Here is a 23,751-nt window from a genome sequence, read left to right as displayed (position 1 = left end):
ACCGACCCTCCCTTTTCAGTTACACCCCCGCAATGGTAGATTTACTTGAGATGGCTGAGAAGCATGTGAAGATCCCGACACTCCCCACGTTCCCAGTGGACCGTCAGTTGGACGGGAACAACTACGGCATATGGAAGGTAATGATGGGATCTGTTTTGGAGTCTTACGACCTTGCTAATTTCATTGTTGTTGGGGTTACCCTCTATTCGAAAGGAACGCGAGGCACAGGCACAGTTATGGGATCGTGTCAATGCTAGAGTCCGTTCTTTCATTTTCCTCAATTGTAGTAATCAATCATATCAAGCATATGACGCTGGCCAGAGGTATATGGAAGCATTTGGCTTCTCTTTACAATAGGGTATCGCCCATGAAGAGGATCTCCTTGGAGGTACAGATGCGGGTGATGAATCTTGTAAATTTGTCGACGATGCGGGAGCACATTAACAAGCTGTAGGCTCTTTAGCCGGAAGTTCTCCATGCTAGGAAAGAGATATCATAAGAGGATATGGCCATAATGTTGCTGTCACATTTGCCCTCTCAGTACTCAACATTTTACTCTTCGTGGATTACAGTGGCAAGCTCAGCACCATCATATGGGAGGAGCTTGTGTCCATGGTCTTGGACCAGGAGGAAAGATTCACGAACCCTCCACAGGGCAGAGGTTATGAGGCCTTAACTAGCCAACGGTCAAAAGGCCGGAATAACAACAACAAGGGCAAAGGGAAGGCTTCATCGGAGAAGTCTTCTGAGAAGAAGCCGGACACAGACCGAGAGAAACTGAAGGCCGAGAGGACCTGCAATGATTGTGGCAAGAAAGACCACTATTGGAGGAAGTGTCCTAAGCGGACTGGGAAGAGTGCTGATTCTTCAGCTTCAGTTGCAAAGACTCCAGCCTTTGTGCACTTATAGAGATGATGGACTCGGATGCTTCATCTTCTTGGAGTGAGGAGGCAGTTGGCTTCACGGCAAAGGATACTCGGGAGTGGATTCTCGACATTGGTGCTTCCAGACACATGACTCCTTCTCGTGACTTCTTTCTGGACCTGAAACGACAGTCAGATCGCATTTTAATTGGTGACAATTCCACAATTCCGATACATAGTGAGGGCCGGATGGAGATCATTCCCGACGGCAAGGGAGGTAAGCATTCCTCTCGTGTTCTTTACGTCTTAGCACTTGGTTTTCATCTATTGTCAATGCATGAGGTATGCAAGACTGGCTTCCAGGTGGAGTTTGAGGAGCATTCTGTTGCTCTACGGGACCGCGAGACTGGCCAGGTTATTTGGGAAGGTGGCGTGGAGAATGGTATCTACAAACTCTCCGCACTCTCCTCTTTGACATGTTCTCAGGTTGGTGACTTGTGGCACTTTCGGTTTGGCCACTTAAATGTGGATGCGTGGCGGCGAGCTTTCCGGGACCAGATGGTGGTTGGCTTGCCAGATGTTGGCAGCAGGCAAGGACGTTGCAGTTCTTGCATACGTGGTAAGTAGCACAGGGAATCCTTTCCGAAGTAGGCTTCCAGGCGGGCTTCGAAACCATTGGAGTTGGTACACACTGACTTGTGTGGACCTATGCAGACAGCATCCTTGGGAGGTTCTCTGTACTTCATGCTGCTTGTTGATGATTGTTCCAGATTCACATGGGTCTATTTCCTTTTTCAGAAGGGCCAAGCTTTTGCTCGGTTCCAGGAGTGGCATGTGATGGTGGAGAAAGAATCTGGATTGCAGGTGAAGACTCTCTGGGCTAACAAAGGAGGTGAATTTTCTTCCAATGCTTTCGTGAGATTTTGTGCGGAACATGGCATCAAGAGGAAACTGGCCAATACAGGTTCGCCATCAGAGAATGGAGTAGTAGAACGAAAGAACAGGACTGTGGTGGAGATGGCGAGGACGATGCTGGAGCATCGTGATCTTCTTCATCCACTTTGGGGAGACGCTGTGGCTACCGCTGTCCATATCCTCAACCGGTCTTTGACGACTTCAGTACCTAACATGACTCCCTTTGAGGCATATTTTGGCAGGAAACCTGATGTCTCCCATTTCCGTGTGTTTGGGAGCGATGTGTATGTTCACATTCGAAGAAGCACAGGGGAAATGTCATGACCCTGTGAAAATGGAACAGCACAAGTGTGGGCATGGTGGTTGCTGAGCAAAAATATTAAAAGATTCACATTTGGGGTGCCCGGACAAATGAGAATGATGAGTGGACACTTCAGATGTGAAGGGGGACAAAAACATTAATGTTTTTAATGTTTTATTGATGGTTGCCCCTAGGCCTTAGTGGCCCCTAGGGAACTTTAATGTTTATTAAAGTTGGGGCCCTAGGACATTTTTGGAGAGAGGCCACTCCACTTTTGGAGTTGCATGCCTCTCTCACCTCTCTCTCTCTCTTGCTTTTGGGAATCGTGCAAGCTTGAAGCATGGAGAAGAGGGAAGTCGACGGTTGATTGCTGTGTGAGAGGAGCAAACTGTTTTGGCTGTTGTTTCTATTGCTGTTTTCTGTGCAAAGCTGGCCGTACAGTCCACGTGTTGCAGGCCGTACAGTCTAGGAGGAATCTGCCCGTTTAGAATTGCTGTTGCAGGTACAGGCTGCGCTGACAGTAGCTGAAGACGGGTACAGAACTGCTGCTACAGGTTTTGCTGCTGGTACAGTTGTACGGACAGCTGTACGGACAGGGCAGGTGCTGGCGGCGCTGGACAGAACAGGTACAGGCGGCGCTGAACTCAGGCTGCGCATAGGGTTATACAGGTGAAGAAACCTGCAGGTACAGCCGTACGGACAGGTATAGTGGTGAACTACTGACCTGTACGGACATGTACAGTCGGTTCCAGATCTGTCCAGTTCTGAGCAGTAGCAGGCAGTGTATCTCTAGCTGCAGGCTAAGCTTTCTCAGAGTTATCTGATACATCAGACAAGTGGTTGCAAGAAGGCAAGTACAGATTGGTACGATTGGCTTCGCAAGTGCAGAACCACGAGCTGATTTGGTAAGCTCTGAACTTGTTCATCTGTCTTTCTTTCCATTGGCTTATGTTTGCAGAGTATTGCTATCTGGCCCCTTGTGAGAGGAGGGGTATGGCAGATTGAAAAGGGTGGAAACAGAGATTGGACAGTGAATGTATGTTTGTGTTGAGTTGTGGAATCATGTGCATGAGATATGCCAGATGTATGCTCAAGGCTGTCCTGCTGAATGGTCTTGGCTGATCAGAGGGAAGCACAGAGTGTTGCTTTGAGACACAGATCTGTGTGTGTGAATCCTCTGTGCTAAGAGGCATTGTGGGCTGCCAGATTGGACATACAGGTGTATTCTCTTGGTTGGTTTTGTTGTACTCAGCCTTACATATTTTTGAAATTGAATAAAGAAATACCGCAAGGGGCGCCAAGCTTTGGGGCCAACAGGTGTCGTTCTATTTTCAGATTTGAGGCACTCTAGCTCCAATCACATTTGTTTTATATCTGGACTACAAGTGGAAGGGTGACTGCTAGTCTACCGCACTTTGGTTTCTACCAGAGGCCGGTTTCAAGGTTCCGTTGTTGCCGGGACCAATCATCAACTTTCTTAAGGGGGTGAGCTCGTGGTTGACTCGAGGAAAGTCATCGCTGAAAAATTCAGCAACATGTCTGATACAGAAGATGAGTACTTTTATCATGGAGAGGAAGAGCAAGAGACCTCTCCTGAGAGAAATGTATCTGAGGATATTCTTGCAGGAGAACAGGCTGCAGATGTTGAGCAATATGAGGATGTAACACAGCCAGAAGATGTGCTTGGTAAAGAGGAAGATGATGCTCAGTTTAAAAATCGTTTGGCTGGTGTTATGGATGTGTTTATGCAGCTCACACAAAGTGAGAAGTTTGCTGAATTTATGAGATCCCGAACAGAGCCTGAAAAGAAGAAGAAGAGGGTGCGTTCTAAGAGCCTTCCTCAGGGTCATAGTGGTGCCATCCCACGGGATCCATCTTTTGGACAGTTTTCGAACATGCAGCATGCTTATGGTGCCAACTCTCAGAGTTCCTTCTTTGGACAGCCATCTATTCCTCAGTAGACTATGCATCCAGGTTATTTTGGTGGTGGCTCTGTGTTCCAATCTATGACTGGGGGTTATCCCCAGGGAGGCATGGGTATGCTAGGGCCTTTTGGAGCTAATTTTCAGCTTGGTATGCAGGGGAATATGTATGGTGGTATGCAGTCCGGTATGCAAGGAAATATGTTTGGGGGCATGCAACTTGGAATGCAAGCAAATATGTATGGTGGTATGCAGCCAGGTATGCATAATGGTATGTTTGGAAACATGGCTGGAATGTATGGCATGCCAGGTGTGGGAATGGGTAATGTTGACCCTATGATGGGCATGAATGTTGGGGGCAGCAATCTTGCGAAGCCACTTCCATACGATAATCTAACGCCTATGGGAAAGGCGAAGGATTATAAGGAAGGGGGAGCTGCTGTGAAATTTGATACATTCAGTGGAGCCAAAGATAAATTAAAAGCACTTACCTTTTTATAGCAGTTTGATGCTGCTTTTTCTGGTGGGAATTACACAGAGTCCTCTAAAGTGAGGAAAGCTGCCACTTTTCTCAAAGGCAATGCTTTGCAGTGGTGGTCTACTCTTCTTCTGCAGGGCATAGCACCCACTACTTGGGTACAATTTAAACAGGTGTTCTCTTCCGTATGGCTCACATCTACATTTGAGGTAGATGTTATGACTGCATGGCACAAGTTGGATGCTTCAAAGTGTGAAAATTTGGAAGATTATAACAAGAAGTTTTGGGAAGCTTTACTCCTAGTGACTTCTTACCGTGGAGTGCCTTTGTCTGAGCAGGTAGAGAAGTACTGTTGTGGGCTGCCCAAAGAGGTGCGAGATTATTGTATCAAGACTCGAGTAACGAACTTGTCACAGATGATAGAAAATGCTATGACAGCTAATGCGTTACTCACTGGAGGATCATCTGGGTTTAAAGGAAGTAAGAACTCGAGCAGGAAAGCTGAAAAATCTGGGCATACTTCACGTGATGCTAAAGGGTCTTCAGAGACGTGGTATAAGAAGTTGCCAATGCCCAAGAGAACTTCTGAGGAGAGACAGGCTTTGAGAGATGCTCGGAAATGTTTTTACTGTACTGCAGAGGGACATATGTCATTTAATTGTCCCAAGAGAAAGTCCCAAAAGGACTCCGACAATAAAGGAGAGCCCAAGTCAAAGAAACCAAAACCTTCTGCAGGGTTAGTTCCTGATCTTGTGGGGGAGGTGGTGAGAAGACAGAGTTGTGCAGGGCATGGGGCAAAGTGAGATCAGAATGCCTTGATATTCTTTGACACATGTGCTAGAGCCAACTTCATTTCACCAGATTTGGCTGGCCGATTGGGGATTCGTGCAGAGGAGATGGGGCCGTTATATGAGGCTAACATGGCTTGTCCAAGGTATGCATAACCGGGAAGCTCAGGCTTCATTTGCAGGGTTATGTGGACAGCGAAGAGTTTTTCATCATGCCTCTGGATGGCTGTGATGTTTTGTTGGGTATGCCATGGTGCCACATAGTACATGCGGTGGTGGATACATACAATAGGAAAATCACTCAATCTCATAGAGGGAAAGAACATGTTTTGGATGTAAAACTTAAAGGGGAATCTGTTCCTGTTGTATCAGCTTCGGCAATTTCATTAGTAATGAAAAAGCATCTTTCCGCGTACTTGATTTATGTAAAGGATGCACAAGATGATGAGTCTAAGTCTAATTTGTCTATGTTAGATAAGGACAGGACTGATTTCTTATGTGGGTTCCAAGATTGTTTTTCCGAGTCATTGCCAGGAGAACTTCCTCTTGAGAGGCCAGAAGATCATGCCATTGATCTAATTCCTGGTAGTACTCCACCAAATAGACCGCCGTACCGTGTTAGTGCAGCCCAACAGGAAGAAATTATGAGTCAGGTACAAGAGCTTTTGAACAAAGGGTTGATACAGCCTAGCTCATCACCCTTTTGCTCACCTGTACTCTTAGTGCAAAAGAAGGATGGTTCTTGGCGCATGTGTATTGATTATTGGGCGCTGAACAAGAATACCATCAAGAATCGATTCCCCATACCGAGGATCGATGACATTTTGGACCGCTTACAGGGCTCCACAGTCTTTAGTTGCATTGACTTGAAAAGCGGGTATCATCAGATACGTATTAGACCCGAGGATGTGCATAAGACAGCATTTCGAACCACGTTTGGGTTGTATGAGTTCTTGGTTCTGCCCTTTGGTTTTGACAAATGCACCTGCCACATTTAATAGAATTATGGATAGGATTTTCAGGCCTCATAGAGCGTTTGTGGGCACATTCTTTGATGATAGGATTGTGCATTCACAAATTGAGGAAGAGCATAGAAGGCATTTGGCCATTGTGTTTGCAGAACTCAGGAACCATAGGCTGGTTATTAATGGCAAGAAGAGTGAGTTTTTCTTGCAAGAGATACACTTCTTGGGGCATATTGTGTCTAAGCATGGAGTTCGTATGGATCCAGCGAAGGTGGAAGCAATTCTTAATTGGCCAGATTTGAGGACCGTGCATGATGTACGCAGCTTTCTAGGATTGTGTTCCTATTACAGGCGGTACATACGGTATTTTGCTCAAATTGCTTCACCCCTTCATGCCTTGACAAAGAAGGCAACTCCGTTTAGATGGGCTGATCGGGAAATTACAGCATTCAAAAAGCTCAAAGAAAAGCTTACTTTGGATCTAGTTTTGGTGTTACCGGACCTCCGAAAGGCTTTTGTTGTCTAGTGTGATGCATGCAGAAGTAGCATTGGGGCAGTTCTCATGCAAGAGGGACATGTGATAGTCTATGAGAGTAGAATATTGCAAGTCCGAGAAGCATTTACAGGTTTATGAGAAAGAGATGTTGGCTGTAATTCACGCTCTTTCTACATGGAAACACTACTTGCTTGGGGCTGATTTCACTGTGCAGACAGATCATCAGACCTTGCGTTATTTCCTCACGCAAACTAGGCTTTGAGAGAAGCATATGCATTGGGCAAACTTTTTGTCTATGTTTCACTTCCAGATTGTACATGTGGAAGGCAAAAAGAATGTAGTGGCAGATGCTTTGTCACGCAAGCCACAGGTCTCCGCAGTTTCACTTGCTTATCATCATGAGCTTGATGAAATGAAAGAGCAGTATGCCCATGATGAGGACTTTGAAAGGTTGTATGATCAGATGTCTAAGGGTCAGCGGCATGAGCATTATACTCTCAGAGATGGATTTCTATTGATGCATGGCAGACTGTGTTACCAGGCCATTGCGACTCAAGGTTATGATTGAAAGTCATGCTCCACCGTATGCAAGTCATAGAGGTATTGACGCCACGGTAAAAGCAGTGGAGACTTTCTTTTATTGGCCAACTTTGAGAAGAGATGTTGATGCCTTTGTCAGGCAATGCATCGTATGTCAGAAGGTAAAGTTTGACCGTCAAAAGACACCAGGGTTACTACAGCCTTTACCTATTCCAGATAGACCTTGGGAGAGCATTGCCATGGATTTTATATTTGATCTTCCACGGACACAAACGGACAATGATGGCATTTGGACTATCATATGCAGGTTCAGTAAGTAGGCTCATTTCATTCCCGTGCGTAAGACGATCAAAGTGGATCATATGGTGAAGTTGTTCATGGCGAACATCTTCAAGTATCATGGCTTGCCTACGTCTATCATTAGTGACCGTGATCCACGGATGACGAGTTTGTTCTAGAGAGGATTGTTTGACAACATGGGTACAACTCTCAAATTTTCATCGTCATTTCATCCACAAACAGATGGTCAGTCAGAAGAGGCTAACTCTACAGTGTTGGATCTTCGTCAGAGCACAAGCAACAATGGGAAAAGTATCTTCCTTTGGTGGAGTTTGCATATAACAACACTGTTCATACCTCGACAGGCAAGGCGCCTTTTGAGATTGTGGAAGGAGGGAAGAAGGTACCACCCATTTTGCACACAAAGGATAAGATATTTGAGGCTGATCAGTATGTGGAAAACATGGATGAAGCTTATCGGAGAGTTAAGTTGCCACTCCAGAAAGCTCAGCAGAAGCAAAAGAAAGCCGCAGACCGTCACAGACGTGCTTTAGAGTTTGCATTGGGTGATTGGGTTCTTTTGCGCTTTGAAAAGGCTAGACTCAAGAAGATGAAGGGTAAAGAGCGCTTATTCCCTAAGTTGAGCATGCGTTATTATGGGCCTTTTTAGGTATTGGAAAAGATTGGTGAGGTAGCCTATCGTTTGAAGCTACCAGATCACTGGAGGATTCACAATGCTTTTCACGTGAGTCTCCTTAGACCTTTCCGTGGGGATGTGCCTGAGGATGTATCAGATGAGGCTTAGCCGGAAGTTGAGGAACTTGATGAGGTTCTGATTCCAGAGCAGATACTGGCACATAAGGAAAGAAAGGTACGAGGTAAAGTTTCCTGTCGCTATCTTGTGAAGTTCAAGAACTATTCACCGATGGATGCAAAGTGGATGGAGGAAGGTGACTTAACAGATTCACCTCAGGTTTTGCAGCTTTATCTCGATGCCTTTGAGTTAGAGCCGACTCTTGTTGTGGCTCATTCAGGTTCAGCAGAGCATGGGTTTGGAGCATTGCCTGATGCTCAAGAGGGGGGTAGCACGTCCACTCCCTTGATATAGACAGGCTCAGATGACATCTAGAGGTCGCTTGGTGCAGTTTTTTCTCTCACCCGAAGGTACTGATGGCTGACAGTACATCTGTTTATGGGACTTCTATGATATATGTTTACTAGTCACATGGGATGTTGTGGTCGTGTATGGTTCACAGTGGTATACAGCTTGGACTATTACTATGCCATTGGTTTGCAATGAATGTTGATATATGTGCATGGCTTAGAGAGATTGGGACGTTGATCTTGCCATATTGTATATTTCACTTTGGATATTTTGCTGTATCACCAGAATGCAATCGAGGACGCTTGCCATTTTTCAAGAGGGGGGTATGTCATGACCCTGTGAAAATGGAACACAGCACAAGTGTGGGCATGGTGGTTGCTGAGCAAAAATATTAAAAGATTCACATTTGGGGTGCCCGGACAAATGAGAATGATGAGTGGACACTTCAGATGTGAAGGGGGACAAAAACATTAATGTTTTTAATGTTTTATTGATGGTTGCCCCTAGGCCTTAGTGGCCCCTAGGAAACTTTAATGTTTATTAAAGTTGGGGCCCTAGGACATTTTTGGAGAGAGGCCACTCCACTTTTGGAGTTGCATGCCTCTCTCACCTCTCTCTCTCTCTTGCTTTTGGGAATCGTGCAAGCTTGAAGCGTGGAGAAGAGGGAAGTCGACGGTTGATTGCTGTGTGAGAGGAGCAAACTGTTTTGGCTGTTGTTTCTGTTGCTGTTTTCTGTGCAAAGCTGGCCGTACAGTCCACGTGCTGCAGGCCGTACAGTCCAGGAGGAATCTGCCCGTACAGAATTGCTGCTGCAGGTACAGGCTGCGCTGACAGTAGCTGAAGACGGGTATAGAACTGCCGCTGCAGGTTCTGCTGCTGGTACAGTTGTACGGACAGCTGTAAGGACAGGGCAGGTGTTGGCGGCGCTGGACAGAACAGGTACAGGCGGCGCTGAACTGAGGCTGCGCACAGGCTTATACAGGTGAAGGAACCTGCAGGTACAGCTGTACGGACAGGTACAATGGTGAACTACTGACCTGTACGGACAGGTTTCAGATCTGTCCAGTTCTGAGCAGTAGCAGGCAGTGTATCTCCAGCTGCAGGCTAAGCTTTCTCAGAGTTATCTGATACATTAGACAAGTGGTTGCAAGAAGGCAAGTACAGATTGGTACGATTGGCTTCGCAAGTGCAGAACCACGAGCTGATTTGGTAAGCTCTTAACTTGTTCATCTGTCTTTCTTTCCATTGGCTTTTATCTGCTTTAGAGTTGTGCTTTCTGGCCCCTTGTGAGAGGAGGGGTATGGCAGATTGAAAAGGGTGGAAACAGAGATTGGACAGTGAATGTATGTTTGTGTTGAGTTGTGGAATCATGTGCATGAGATATTCCAGATGTATGCTCAAGGCTGTCCTGCTGAATGGTCTTGGCTGATCAGAGGGAAGCACAGAGTGTTGCTTTGAGACACAGATCTGTGTGTGTGAATCCTCTGTGCTAAGAGGCATTGTGGGCTGCCAGATTGGACATACAGGTGTATTCTCTTGGCTGGTTTTGTTGTTCTCAGCCTTACATATTTTTGAAATTGAATAAAGAAATACCGCAAGGGGCGCCAAGCTTTGGGGCCAACAGGTGTCGTTCTATTTTCAGATTTGAGGCACTCTAGCTCCAATCACATTTGTTTTATATCTGGACTACAAATGGAAGGGTGACTACTAGTCTACCGCACTTTGGTTTCTACCAGAGGCCGGTTTCAGGAAAGCTCGACTCAAAGTCCCAAAAGCTTATATTTGTGGGATATAACTCTCTTTCCAAGGGATAGAGGTTATTTGATCCAGAGAGGAACGAGATTGTTGTCAGCAGGGATGTGGTCTTTGATGAGTATGTTCCGGTTTTCACTGTTGATGAGTCGCCACTTCTTGGAGACCCAGAGGATTCTGATGATAATTTCTAGTCTATTGTTCCAGTTGGACAACCATTGTCAGTTGAGGAGGTTGAGTCCGCAGCAGGAGGCTCTTGAGCCCCGCAGTAGCAGGAGGCTCCGCGTTCTATTCGAGTACCCAAGTGGTTAGTGGACATCCTTCGGGAGTCAGGTGTCGTGGAGCTTCCCTTTGAATGGACCACTGAGGACGGACCTCGAAGATCGCACAGAGTCTGTGATGAAGTCATTCAGCGGAGCTTTTATAGGTGAACTATGCCTTGATGTCTCGTATCATGCGGGACAAAGAGCCCACTTTGTTAAGGAAGCCCTTACACAGGATACTTGGAGGAAAGCCATGCAGGTGGAACTGATGCCATTGAGAAGAACAACACTTGGGAGTTGGTACCGAGGCCGTCAAAACGGTCAGTCATTGGTGTCAAATGGGTCTTTAAGACCAAATATGCGTCAGATGGGTCGGTGGACAAACACAAAGCCAGGCTTGTGGCTAAGGGTTATGCTCAGCGGCCAGGCATCGACTATGAGGATATCTTTGCATCGACAGCGAGGATGACCACGATTCGGACTGTTCTTGCCCTTGCTTCTTCTCAGCGGTGGCCCGTGTATCAGATGGATGTCAAATCTGCGTTCCTTAATGGTGACTTGCAGGAAGAGGTGTATGTTGAGCAACCTCCAGGCTTTGTGGTTCCAGGATAAGAAGGGATGGTTTACAGGTTAAGGAAGGCCTTGTATGGTCTTAAACAGGCTCCTAGGTCTTGGAATCAGAAGATTGATTCCTTCTTTCTTCGGACTAGATTTCAGAGATCGGTTGCAGATCCCAACTTGTATCTCTTTCGAGAACGTGGCATGGTTACGTTAATCATCCTTTATGTGGATGATCTCATTCTCACCGGCGGTCATGTGGAGCACATTAGAGTGACGAAGGTTGCCTTGTCAAAGGAGTTTGAGATGACCGACTTAGGCTTACTTCACTTCTTCTTGGGATTGGAGATCTGGCAGACCCAAAGGGTTTTTTTGGTCTCTCAGCAGCGGTATGTTCATGAGTTGCTTGAATGGAGAACTGCAAGCCTATTACGTCGCCGAGATGGACCCGAACACGAAGCTGGTAGTGAATGATCCTTGTGAGCCCGTTGATGCCTCTCTGTACCGAAAGCTGGTTGGTTCATTGATCTGGTTGCTGAACACCAGATTGGACTTGAGCTTTTCTGTGGGACTGTTGAGCTCATTCATGAAGACGCCGTTGAAATCTCATTGGGACGCGGGATTGCGGATCTTGCGGTGTCTGCAAGGCATGAAGGATCTTGGACTCTCTTACATAGGAGGGGGATTGATGGATGGAGTCAGACTCCAAGGATGGAGTGACTTATATTGGGGAGGAGATCCAAACACGAGGAGATCCACATCAGGCTGCATTTTTTCCCTCGGCTCAGGAGTGGTTTCATGGAGCAGTAAGAGGTAGCCAACTATTGCCTTGTCTCTGACAGAGGCGGAGTATCGAGCTGCTTGTAGTGCTGCTTGCGAGGTTGTGTGGCTACGGAGGTTGCTTGGCGAGATTGGGTTTCCACAGAAGGAGCCCACAATCATCCAGTGCGATAACTAGAGCTGTATAGCTATTGCTCGGAACCCGGTCTTCCATGCCCGGACCAAGCACATAGAGATACAATATCACTTTGTTCGTGAGAAGATCATGACTGGTGACATCTTGCTTCTTTATTGTTCGACAGGTTACTTCTACACTCAAGGAGTATGGTTTGATGGAGTTTCTCTCGTACAAGAATCGGTGCTTGCCGGACCTTGCCTCTGCGGAGGATGTGTGCCGGTGGAGGAAGACTGACGGACAGATCTATGGCTTTCTCCTCCTGAATTGTCAGGATTCGGTTCTTCAACACTTCATCTATGCTCCTGATGATTCTTCTACTTTCTATGTGTGGCAGTTGCTTTGTGACCTGTATGGTGATGCCACTGATCGGCAGATGGTTTCTACTTCTGGGTGCCATGCCGCCAGTGATCTTGTGGATACTTCTTTTGGAGATGTTCCTGCGGCGAAGGATAGTGGGCTAGTTTTGCTCATTGCATCCGAGGAGTTTGTTTCTCTTGTTGCCTTGCCTTCAGTTTCTGTGCATACTTCTCCTTGGCAGGATGATATCTCTGGTAATGTTTTTGAGGAAGATAGTGGGCTATCTTTGCTCACATCTTCTGAGGGGGATTTGTCTCCTATTGCTTCGCCTCTGACTCTTTCTTCGTCAACCAGTGACCAGGATGTGTTGCTGGTCCCTTTGCCTTCTGTGGAGGAGCCTGCTTCTACTCTGTGTGATGCCTATTGAGGAGGCTACTACTACTTTAGTTACCACTACTGTGAATGTTCCTCTTTCTCTTACTCTGTGTAAGGGTTGCATTTAGAATGCGTTTTTTATAATTGAGGATGTTTTGTACTTGGGAACGTTTCATAACATTTGAAACTCCAAAACCTTTTGTGTTTGGTTGTTTTTTCAAAAGTGTAAGTACTGAACGGATGAAATGTTTTGTACGTTTTTAATTTTAAAAGCGTTTTGAATTTGGCACACTGGGACCCTTTGTTGCTCACCTCTTTAATAGGGCACTAGTGGAGGGCCTACCAGCTGAGTATGCACACCATCGTACCTCTCCACAAAGCGGGAGACATGCTAGACCCTAGCAACTATAGGACTATCATGATTGGTCATACATTGGCCAAACTTTATGGCACAGTGCTCGAGGCAGAGTTGAGCTCATATGCAGAGGAGGAGGGACTGCGAGCACCAGGGCAGGTTGGATTCCGACGAGCTTTCTCCACTATTGACCATATATTCACTCTGAGATGTCTGTTTGACCAGGCTAGGGGGTGGGAGAAGAGATTATACTGCTGCTTTGTGGATTTCCGCAAAGCATTTGACACGGTGCCACGAGAGAGAGACTCCCAGCGCCTACAGTCATTGGGGATCCCATCAGAGATGGTTTGGGGCATCTATGCTTTATATGAGCAGGTCTTCGGGCGCATACGATGCCCCGGGCGCATACGATGCCCCGGGGGGCTATCTGATGTTATTGCGAGCACCATAGGTCATGGTTGACATATACGTACGTACGGATCCGATCCGTACCGTACGGCCGTACTGTACGGATCCGTATGTGTACGGATCGATCCGTACGTGAGGTTTTTTTTGGCTGAAAATCGTCGTGCGTTGTCTGATTGGGCGCCCGCCTGGCGGCTGGCCTTTGGGTACATACTAGGCTTTGTATTGTATACACTTATTGCAGACTCCAGAGAGCGTGCGTTACAGAGAGGCGAGAGCAGAAAATTATCGAAAAAGACCAGCGAACACATTTGCACAGCCTTTGATTATTGGGCTTTGTATTGTATACACTTATTGCAGACTCCAGAGAGCGTGCGTTACAGAGAGGCGAGAGCAGAAAATTATCGAAAAAGACCAGGCGAACACATTTGCACAGCGTTGGAACTTTGGCGTGCGTGTAGGTAAACTGAGCATCTTCCTCTCTCTCTCTTTCTCTCCCTCTTGATTCTTATCTCTTTCTCCGCGTCACGCAAGACCTCTGGCTTGCCGCTTATAAGTTATTCCTGAGTCCTTTGCATATGTGCTGCGCACTTGGCAGGTGCAGACAAAAGTCTCGAGAGCCATCATGCCTAAGCCAACTAACCCGTATTGGCAAGAGCACACCAATGTCATCCGCATTGTCAACACGCCAGGGCAAGTTGGATCTGGCACGCGACGATGGCAATGCAAGTATTGTAACTTTCAGCTCACCAGTACCATTTCTCGCGTCGTTATGCATTTGACAGGCATTGGCACAACCAATAACTGTGCAGGGTGCAAGGCAGTACCAAAGGACATTAGGGATAAGTTGATTGCTGAGAATTTTCTAGCAATGGGTGCAAGGAAAAAGGTGAAAGGTAGTCAACAGACACAGGATGCTCTCCATGATGCACTCTTGGGAGACTTGGGTGGTTCTTCACAGGTTCAGGAGGAGCAGTCCTCTGGCAGTAGGAAGAGGGCTCGTACCATGCATGAGCAGCAGGACTATGCGGAGGATGATGGAGAGATGCATGCACCAAGGCAGACTACCTTGCCTTCTCGAGTGGCCTCTCGTTCTTGGGTGAAGGAGTGCCAGAAAGTGGCTGAGATGGAGATTGCTCGCACTCTCATTGAGTGCAACATCTCCTTTCATGTCTTGAGGACTGAGCAGTGGCAGAGGATGGTCAGAGCCATAGCCCAGGTTGGACACACAGAGGATTGGTCGGGGTTGGAATACAATAAGATGCGGACCACTATGCTTGAGGAGCAGAAAGCATTGATAGATAAGGCATCGGTACCAGTGAAGGCAGGTTGGGGGCAGTTTGGGTGCACCATCATTTCAGATGGCTGGAGTGACATTCGTAGGCGACACATCATTAATATTCTTGTGTCGTCTTGCCTTGGCACGTACTTCTTGCGTGCTGTTGATGCAGGAAAGGCTGGAGAGCGGATTACAAGTGAGTTTATCTATGAGCACATCCGGCAGGCTATACTTGAGGTTGTCCCAGAGAATGTGGTGCAGGTTATTACTGACAACGCCTCCAATTGCAAGGCTATGGGTGAGATGATTGAGGTAGAGTTTAAGAACATTGTTTGGACTCCATGTGCAGCTCACTGTCTTGACTTGTTGATGGAGGACATTGGGAAGTTAACATGGGTGTTGCCTATTGTTTCCGATGCCACAAAAATGACTACGTTTTTCCGCAAAAAGCACAAGGCATTGGCTATCTTTAGGAGTCACAGTACACTTGACATGGTGCGGCCCTTGAAGACCAGATTTGCATATATGTATCTTGTGTTGCAGCGACTCTATGCAGTGAGGGATCCACTTCTACAGACAGTAGTGGACCTGAAGTGGAGAGAGATGCATCACGCACAGGAGGAGTCCACTAGATACATACAGCGGCGGGTGCTTGATGAGTCCTTTTGGTCGGAGGTGCAGGCTATGATAGCAGCATTGCAGCCAATTTATGTGTTGCTGCGTGTCACAGACATGGAGGGCTCCACCATGGGCCTAGTCTATCATATCTTCTCAGAGATGAAGACACACATTAGAGGCTGCAGATCATTGGCGCTTGATCGGTATGTACTTGCTTCTGTAATGATTACTCTATTAAATATTTAGTATAATACTATAATGTATAATACTATAATCAAAATTCAGCCTGTTAACTAATGTTGCGTCAATGCTTTTACAGTCGGGAAGAGATCTTGGCTATTGTAGACAAGAGATGGACATTTATGAGTCGGCCCATTCATGAATTGGCTGCATTGCTTCATCCTTTCTACAAGAAGCCAACTCTTTTTAATGACAGGAGTCTCTCTCTCTCTCTCTCTCTCTCTCTCGCTCTCTCTCTCTAGCACGGCATGGGAGACGTCCAGTCAGAGTACTCACCATGGAGGACATTGAGGATATCCGCCATCGACCGACGAGAGACATCTTTGGGTAGTGATGTGTATGATGCTTACCTTTGTTGCTAGAGTTTTCCTCCCAGATGTTATTCATTAGGAGCTCCTAGTACCGTACTTTTCCTCACAGTTATTTCAGTTTCAGTTAGTTGTTTTTAGCTTTTCTTACACAGACATTGTATCAGATCCACCAATTGTTGTAACCTTTTTGGTCTCATAGGTCATTTTGGCCTTTTGAAGACGTTAATATATCATTTCATTTCATTTCATCTCTCTCTCTCTCTCTCTCTCTCTCTCTCTCTCTCTCTCTAGACATAGATCTGCATAGCATGCTTGTACTACCCTTCAGCATATAGAGATGCATCTTGCCTTAGCACTCCATCCACATCCCCACCCCCCTTTATATTGTTTGTATATGGGCTCCACCGATCCATGATGATCCACAGTTGTATCCAGACACATGCACATTTTTCTTTTCTTTCTTTTCCTTTTCTTCCGATGATCGGAAGAACACAGATGTATTATTTTTTCTCATAGGCCGACTTTGGCCTCTCGTAGACGTTAATATCTCTCTCTCTCTCTCTCTCTCTCTCTCTCTCTTCTCTCTTTTCTTCCATACCAGCACTTCGAGGGCCGATCCACCCATCATACCCAGACCACAGGCTAGTGTAGGAGCTCGGTCGAGAGGTGTGACACTCGACAGAGCCATTGAATTGTGCAGAGCTTGACGCCCCAGACCCCATGGCCCTCTCCCACGGCCACGCCACCACAGGAGGATCCGGGCCATCATCTCCCATCATCGCAAGACCTTCTCGTGCCAGCTCAGTTTTACCACCTTGAGCACCATGTCACAGCGGCCCATGAGGGGTGTATTAGGGTGATATGAGAGCTCTCTGCTCATGTACCTAGATTAGATTTTAAAGTTCTAGATTTTTGTTATCTTTCTTTATTACTATTTTGTATCCAGGATGATGTACCTCATGGATATGATGTAATCTTTTGGTCTCATAGGTCATTTTGGCCTTTTGAAGGCATTAATACAACTCTCTCTCTCTCTCTCTCTCTCTCTCTCTCTCACTATTCACAGTCTCTCTTTTTGTTTCTCTCTCCTCTCTCTTTGATTCTCTCTTTACTTTCTCTTTCTTTTTGTTTCTCTCTCTTTACTTCTCTCTCTCTCTCTCTCTCTCTCCCTCTCTCTCTCTCTCTCTCTCTCTCTCTATATATATATATATATATATATATATATATATATTATATGCTCTCTCTGTCTCTCTCTATGTCATGAATCTCTCTCTCTCCCAATTAATTTTTGTATCAAATTCATTGCAAAATTCTGAAATTTCAGAGACATCTTTTCAATTTGATGCCCAACTTTGGGGTTTTTGTTCAATTTGGGACAAAATTCCCAAATCGATTGCCCAATCTGAGGAATTTCATGGTTTTGGACAAAACCCCGAAATTGGACACCCAATGTGAGTCGAATTGGACAACCAATTTGGGGGTTTTGTCCAAAACCATGAAATTCCTCAGATTGGGCAATCGATTTGGGAGTTGAGTCCAAATTTGAACAAAAACCCCAAATTCCAATTATTTGATCAACTATGTGTAAATTTGATCCCAAAATTTGGAGGTTTATGCCAATTTGGGACTAAATCTCTGAATTGATTTTCCAATTTGAGAAATTTGGGGGGTTTTAGACAAAACCCCTAATTTTCTCGACCAAATATAGTTAACTTTGATCCAATTTGGTGCAAAACTCCAAATTGTCCACTGGTGTGAAATTTGGGCTTACAGATCTCCAATTGAAATTCAAATTCTAATTAATGGGAAGAAAGCCCCATCCGTACTTGAGGGTTCACAGCTTTTGTGAGCCAAAGGGCGAAAAATGGCATTGCCGCTATTGTGGCGACGAGTATTCAGTCACTTGTACCCGGCTTATTGCTCACATATCAGGGCTTGGCGGGCGTGGGATTGGAGCATGCAAATTAGTCCCGCGTGAAGTTTCTGAGAAAGTGATAGCTGAGAACAATTTTTGCAGACTTGAGGCAAGTGCTATAGCAACGACTGCCATTGATGAGGAGTTCTTGGATGCACCTATTCGAGTGGGAAAGGCTCAGCCTAGCTGAAAGAGGTATCGCATAGATGATGACAGCATGCATGCAGGTACATGTGAATCTTGTGTTGGCAAAGGGTCTTCTACACATAGTACACATGGAGCTACCGATGCAAGTCTCGCAGATTCCTCGCACTCAAAGTACACTTCCTTCTCGTGTCTTTTCAAATTCTTGGGTGAAGGAGCGTCAGAGAGAGCAGCAGAGATAGAGATTTCACGCACTCTTATTGAGTGCAACATCTCTTTTAATGTGCTTAGGATGGAAAGAGGATGGTTCATGCAATTTCAGCCATAGAAACATGGGACGGGGAACGGGGACGGGGACGGGGACGGGGAACGGGACGGGAACGGGGCAAAAGGCCGTCCCGGGGACGGTGGAAAAAACGGCAATCTGAAAACGATTGTTTTTTTGCAATTTTTTTTAACACACTTGATTTACACTTAGAAACCAAGACATTAAGCACAAAATTGCACCAAAAAGAGGAGAAATGCATAGTCGTATTAGCAAAAAACTATAATGGGGCGCCGATGGCGTGATAAACAAAAGTGAGTGTACAATGATCAATCTAAACAAAAATGCCAAATGGCATAATGAAAGGCCCAAGGAGGGTGTACACTCAAGGCAAAATGACTAAGTGCCAAGATACAAGACTCAAGAGACTAGGCAAGAGGCTGAAAAGGGTGAAGATCAATCGTGACCTCCTCGGTGAAGTCCTCCATAGGCTGGTCCTCAAGTGGGAGGGGAGGGGGAGGTGGGGGGGACAATGCCTCGGGCACAACCTCAAGCTCCTCTAAAATCTCGGCCCTCTGCTGATCAGAGAGATGTGGGTCCTGCTGTGCCTGCTCCCATTCGGTGAAAGGATCTGCCTTCTTTGTCAAGCCCTTGCAAAGCATTCGCAAGTTAGCACTGACAAACACCAAATCATTTGCATGTTGTACACCAAGGCGGTTCCTCTTCTTAGAGGCAATGTGGCTATAAACTGACCAGAGTTGCTCTAGGCAACTGCTACTGCAAGCCTGTGAGAGTACGCGCACAGCAAATTCTTGCAACTTTGGAGTTTCCGCACCATAATCCTCCCACCAAAGTGCAGACCCTACCTTGAAGCGGTCCGCCTGTGCATCTGCCAAACCAAAAGCCCCCCGCTTCTCTCTATAAATCTGCAATTGGTCCTTGATTGTGCGGCGATCCTCCTCACTAGTGTAAAGGCGATCCAAGGTTTGTCGAAGGCCTTTGCTCACCTCTTTGTCCTTGTGTTACCCTTTGCCTTGAAACTCAGGATCAACAATGTAGGCAGCAGCATGGAGGGGAGAGTGGTAGGCTTGCCACCTTTTCAAACATAGGGATTTGACCTGTTTATAGTGAGGCTTGACTTTGAACATTGCTTTTAGCTTCTCTGTCATGCGATCCATTGCCTCGTACACTTTGCCAATGCATGGTTGAGTGGAATCCACCACCCTAAGGAGATCAATAATCGGTTGCACCATCTCCACAAGCGCCTTGGCCTCCTCCCACCATGCCGCATCATCCGCCCTTTCCCTGCAAAATTTGCCGACCGTCGTGGAAGCCTCTGAAGTGCGTGCAAACTCATCACTGAGGAAGAGTCCCCTCAATGCCCCGCTACATGTACACAAGCGGCCTAGCATGAGAAAGTTGAATGCAAACCTCGTCTCGGAATACTTAAGAAGAGAGAGGCTTGACTTCTTGGAAAACTCGTGCTGCACCCTGTGATGGTTGAGGACAAAGGTCACTATTTTGTTGGCACCCTCAATGACAGGTGCAACCCAATCCAAGGCCCCTATGTCTTTGATAAGGTTGTTGAGGCAATGGGCCATGCAAAAGCACACGGTGATGCGAGGATAAGTTGCTTGGAGAATTGTCCCCGCCGCCCTATTTGCCGGTTCTCCATCCGCACATATGGCAATGACATTCTCCGCCCCCACCGTCTCTAGTGTTGTTGCCCACTCCGCAGCAAGTATCTCGGCACTCTTCCCCGTCCCGGAAGCATCATGGGAGTCGACAAAGTATGTCTCCCCTCGTGAGTAGGCAACAACTCCATGGATGGAGCGCTTTCTAGTGTCACTCCACCCATCAACGACGAGGGTAACACCATTTTCAGCCCATTGCTCTTTTATGTGGTTGGCCGCCACCTCCACGCTTGCCTTCTCCTTGTCAAGGAGAGAGGTGCGGATGGTCTCCGAAGAGGGGGGAACATAAGAGGGTCCATACTCCGCTATCAATTTGCACATGGCCCGAAAGTATGGAGATCTATCCAAAACACCATATGCAAAACACAAACAAAATTCAGATTTTTACCATCATTTAGTCTTTTAAGTTTTAGTCTTTAAATTTTAGAGCATGATATTTGAATTTTGAATAGTACATGAGCATAGTGCCAAGGACTTACTGTGCCGCCCGAAATGCTATGTGGTCATGAAAGAAGAATCGTGCCACCGCCATGTCCACCTCCTCTTTCAATTGAGGGTTCCAATTCTCATCAAGAGTACTTTGGCGTCCCCGGGAAGCGGATGCCTCTCTTGATGAACGAGGTACATGCGGCGTTGATGTCCTCACAAAGGATGTGGGATCGACGGCCACTTGAGGATTGCGTTTTGCCAACTCGGCCGCCTCATAAACCACAAGCTTTTCAAGGAGCTCCTTCTTCTTCTCGGCCGAAATCTCCTTGCAAAATTGCACTTCGTTGCCGGGCTCATGCAAGAAGTGAGCACGCACTTTGTGGGCACCGCCGGTTCGCTTGTAGCCGCAAAGCTTACATACCCATGGTCTTGAACCACCCCCTTGACCGTATTGCGAGCACTCTACCTCATCCCACCAACTCCATCGATGTACGGCGGGCCTCCTTCTTCGTGATGGAGCGGGTGTTGAAGTGGTGGAGGCGGCGGCGGACCCGGGTTGAGGAGAGGAAGGGGTTTGAGAAGAGGATGCCATAGTGATAGAGACTAGAGTAGAGCTTGAGATGGATGGTAGAGCTTGAGAAAGAGTCAAGATGGAGAATTGGGATGGAGATGTTGGAGAAGGAGAGCTTGGACAATGGAGAGGGTGAGCTTGGAGAGGGAGAGCTTGGATGTTGGAGAAGGAGAGCTTGAAGAGGGTGAGCTTGGAGAGGGAGAGCTTGGATGTTGGAGAAGGAGAGCTTGGAGAGGGAGAGCTTGAGCCTTGAGCCTTGAGCCTTGGGTCTTGGAGAGGGAGAGCTTGGAGAGGAGATGGCTTGAGGAGAGCATGGAGGTCTCTTATATAGAAGATGGGGAGCCATGTGGGAGAGCTTGAGCCTTGAGGAGGAGTTGCGCATCACCAAACGGCTAGGAGAGACAGCCGTTGAAGCCCCGCCAACGGTCAAAAACTGCCGCCAACGGTCAGTTTGACCGTCCCCGTACGGACAGGGAACGCCGTTCCCGGAACGTTCCCGGAACGCGTTCCCGGCGTCCCCGTTTCGCTGTCTGGCTTCCGTCCCCGTCCCTCCGTCCCGCGGACGTCCCGCCCCCGTCCCAGGCGTTCCCCGTCCCTAGGGTCCGTTCCCCCCGTCCCATGTCACTATGATTTCAGCTGTAGGTCCGTTTGAGGGTTGATTGGGGGTCGATTATAACTAGATGCAAGGATGTTTGATGAGGAGAGGGCTAGGATTGATGTTGCATTGCAGTCAATATGCGATAGCTGGAGAAAATTTGGGAGCACCATATTATCAGATGGTTGGGCTGATATAAGAAGGCATCATATGATTGACATATTGGTGTCTTCTTGTTTTGGCACATACTTTCTACGTGCCTTGGATGCAGGGAAGGCGGGAGAGTCTATTTCAAGTGACTTTATTTTTCAGCATATACATAAGGCAATCATAGACGTGGGACTAGAAAATGTTGTGCAGGTTGTTACAGATAATGCGTCTAATTGCAAGAGGATGGGAGAGTTGGTTGAGGCAGAGTTCCCTACTATAGTGTGTACTCCCATGTGCTGCGCATTGCCTTGATTTACTGATGGAAGATGTGGGGAAGCTGTCATGGGTGCAGCTTGTCTTGGCGGACGCAAATCACATTACTACATTTTTCCGCAAAAAGCACAAAGCACTCGCCCTCTTCCACTGCAAGAGTCCTCAGCTTGACATGGGGTGACCTTCCAAGACTCGCTTTGCTTATGCATACATAGTCTTGGATAGGTTGTTGAGACTGCAGGATCCTCTCCAAGCATGTGTGGTTGATAGTGCATGGAAAGCGGAAAGGTCATGGGTCACTTCAGAGCCTATCAAATATATTCGGCACAAGATTGAGATGGCAAGGATAGTAAAGATTTTGAAGCCACTCTTTTTTCTACTGCGCATGACAGATATGGAGGGATCCACCATGGGATTGCTTTATCATAAATTTAGGAAGATGCGGCTTGAGATAGAGCAATTCAAAGCCGTTTCCATTGAGAGGTAGCCACACATAAAGTTTAAATCTCCCATTAAGATTTTTCATTGATCTTTTACTCTGTGTAATGTGGCCACTTTGTGTAATGTGGTCACTTTGTTTTTTTTTTTTTTTTGTCTTGGTCTCCCCAGAATTCAAGAGATTTCACACATAATCCACATGCAATGGGCACTGATGGCACGACCTATTCATGGAATAGCAGCTTTGCTGCACCCGCTGTACCGCAAAGATGATGCCACAAATAATCCAGAGCTCCTGACAGCAAGAGACCTCTACTTAGAGACGTCCTACACTGAAGAGAATCATGTGGCTATCAACAAGCAAATGGTCTCTTACATTCATAGTTTGGGTGCATCTTTTAGTAGGACATCCTCTTTGAAGGAAGAGGAGATGAAGGCTCCAATTGATTGGTGGCTCACATATGGATACAATACGCCCCATTTGCAACAAGTAGCCATTCGCGTCCTCTCTCAGGTAAATGTTTGTTGTGTTTCTTCCTCCAAAGTTGCATGCCGCGGTTTAAAGTCATGAGTCATGCTTGATGTCACGTGCACACCCATTAGGTGTACAGGTGGCATGGCATCATTAAGGATCCATAAACATTAAATAGGACATTCAAGCATTAATCCATATATTTTCCAGGCATTCACAGCCTGAGCATCAATGTTTGGGGCTTGTATAGAGGAGTTCAGCATCCCGCATTCAGTATTCAGCATACAGCCAGCATATTCAGCATATACTCAGCACCTAGTTCATCATCTCCTACCTCTCCTACATAGAGGGAAGCCGGCATCGAAGGGTGGATCTTAGCATTGGAGCAAGGAACAGTCCTCATCATCAGCATTCAGCCTATTCCTCTCATCCCGAGAAGGATCTTCATCTAGGACAGCATCATAGATCTATTTAGATCTCATTGTAACCCATTCATCTAATATAGCTGCATTGCATTGCATTGCATTGACACTATTTGTCTTATCTCTTAAAGCATCATTAAGTGAAGTTTAGTTAGCCTAAGGTTACTACGTTCAATCTCTCACATGTCACACTTGATATTAAATATCAAAAACCTTGTAGGACTGCTCCGCTAGTGCGTGCGAACGTAATTGGAGTGCATACTCCTTGATTCACACAAAGTTACACAATAGGTTAAGTACTCGTCAAATGGAGCGCTTGG

At 46.6% G+C, this 23,751-nt stretch overlaps 1 protein-coding gene across 5 annotated transcripts in view; it reads left to right on the top strand.

The window, feature by feature from the left end:
* Positions 1-23,751, top strand: part of LOC147631091 (uncharacterized) — a 36,900-nt gene that overhangs the window by 2,644 nt on the left and 10,505 nt on the right. Inside the window, exons 1-2 of one of the 5 annotated variants that reach the window (XM_086809423.1) lie at positions 20,471-22,582; positions 22,709-23,051. The exons of 3 other annotated variants lie outside the window; for them this stretch is intronic. In XM_086809423.1, coding sequence (XP_086665549.1) covers positions 22,437-22,582; positions 22,709-23,051 — 489 coding nt within the window. In that variant the 5' untranslated portion in view covers positions 20,471-22,436. Of the gene's footprint in view, positions 1-20,470; positions 22,583-22,708; positions 23,052-23,751 lie in introns of those variants that run through there. One more of the 5 variants, XM_086809422.1, reaches the window with a different exon arrangement.

Source organism: Cibotium barometz, chromosome 15 (genome assembly GCF_041138505.1).
Source record: "Cibotium barometz isolate CiBa-2024 chromosome 15, ASM4113850v1, whole genome shotgun sequence".
Lineage (NCBI taxonomy): Eukaryota > Viridiplantae > Streptophyta > Polypodiopsida > Cyatheales > Cibotiaceae > Cibotium > Cibotium barometz.
Note: the sequence above shows the minus strand (reverse complement) of the source record. Positions and strands in the feature narration are given on the sequence as shown.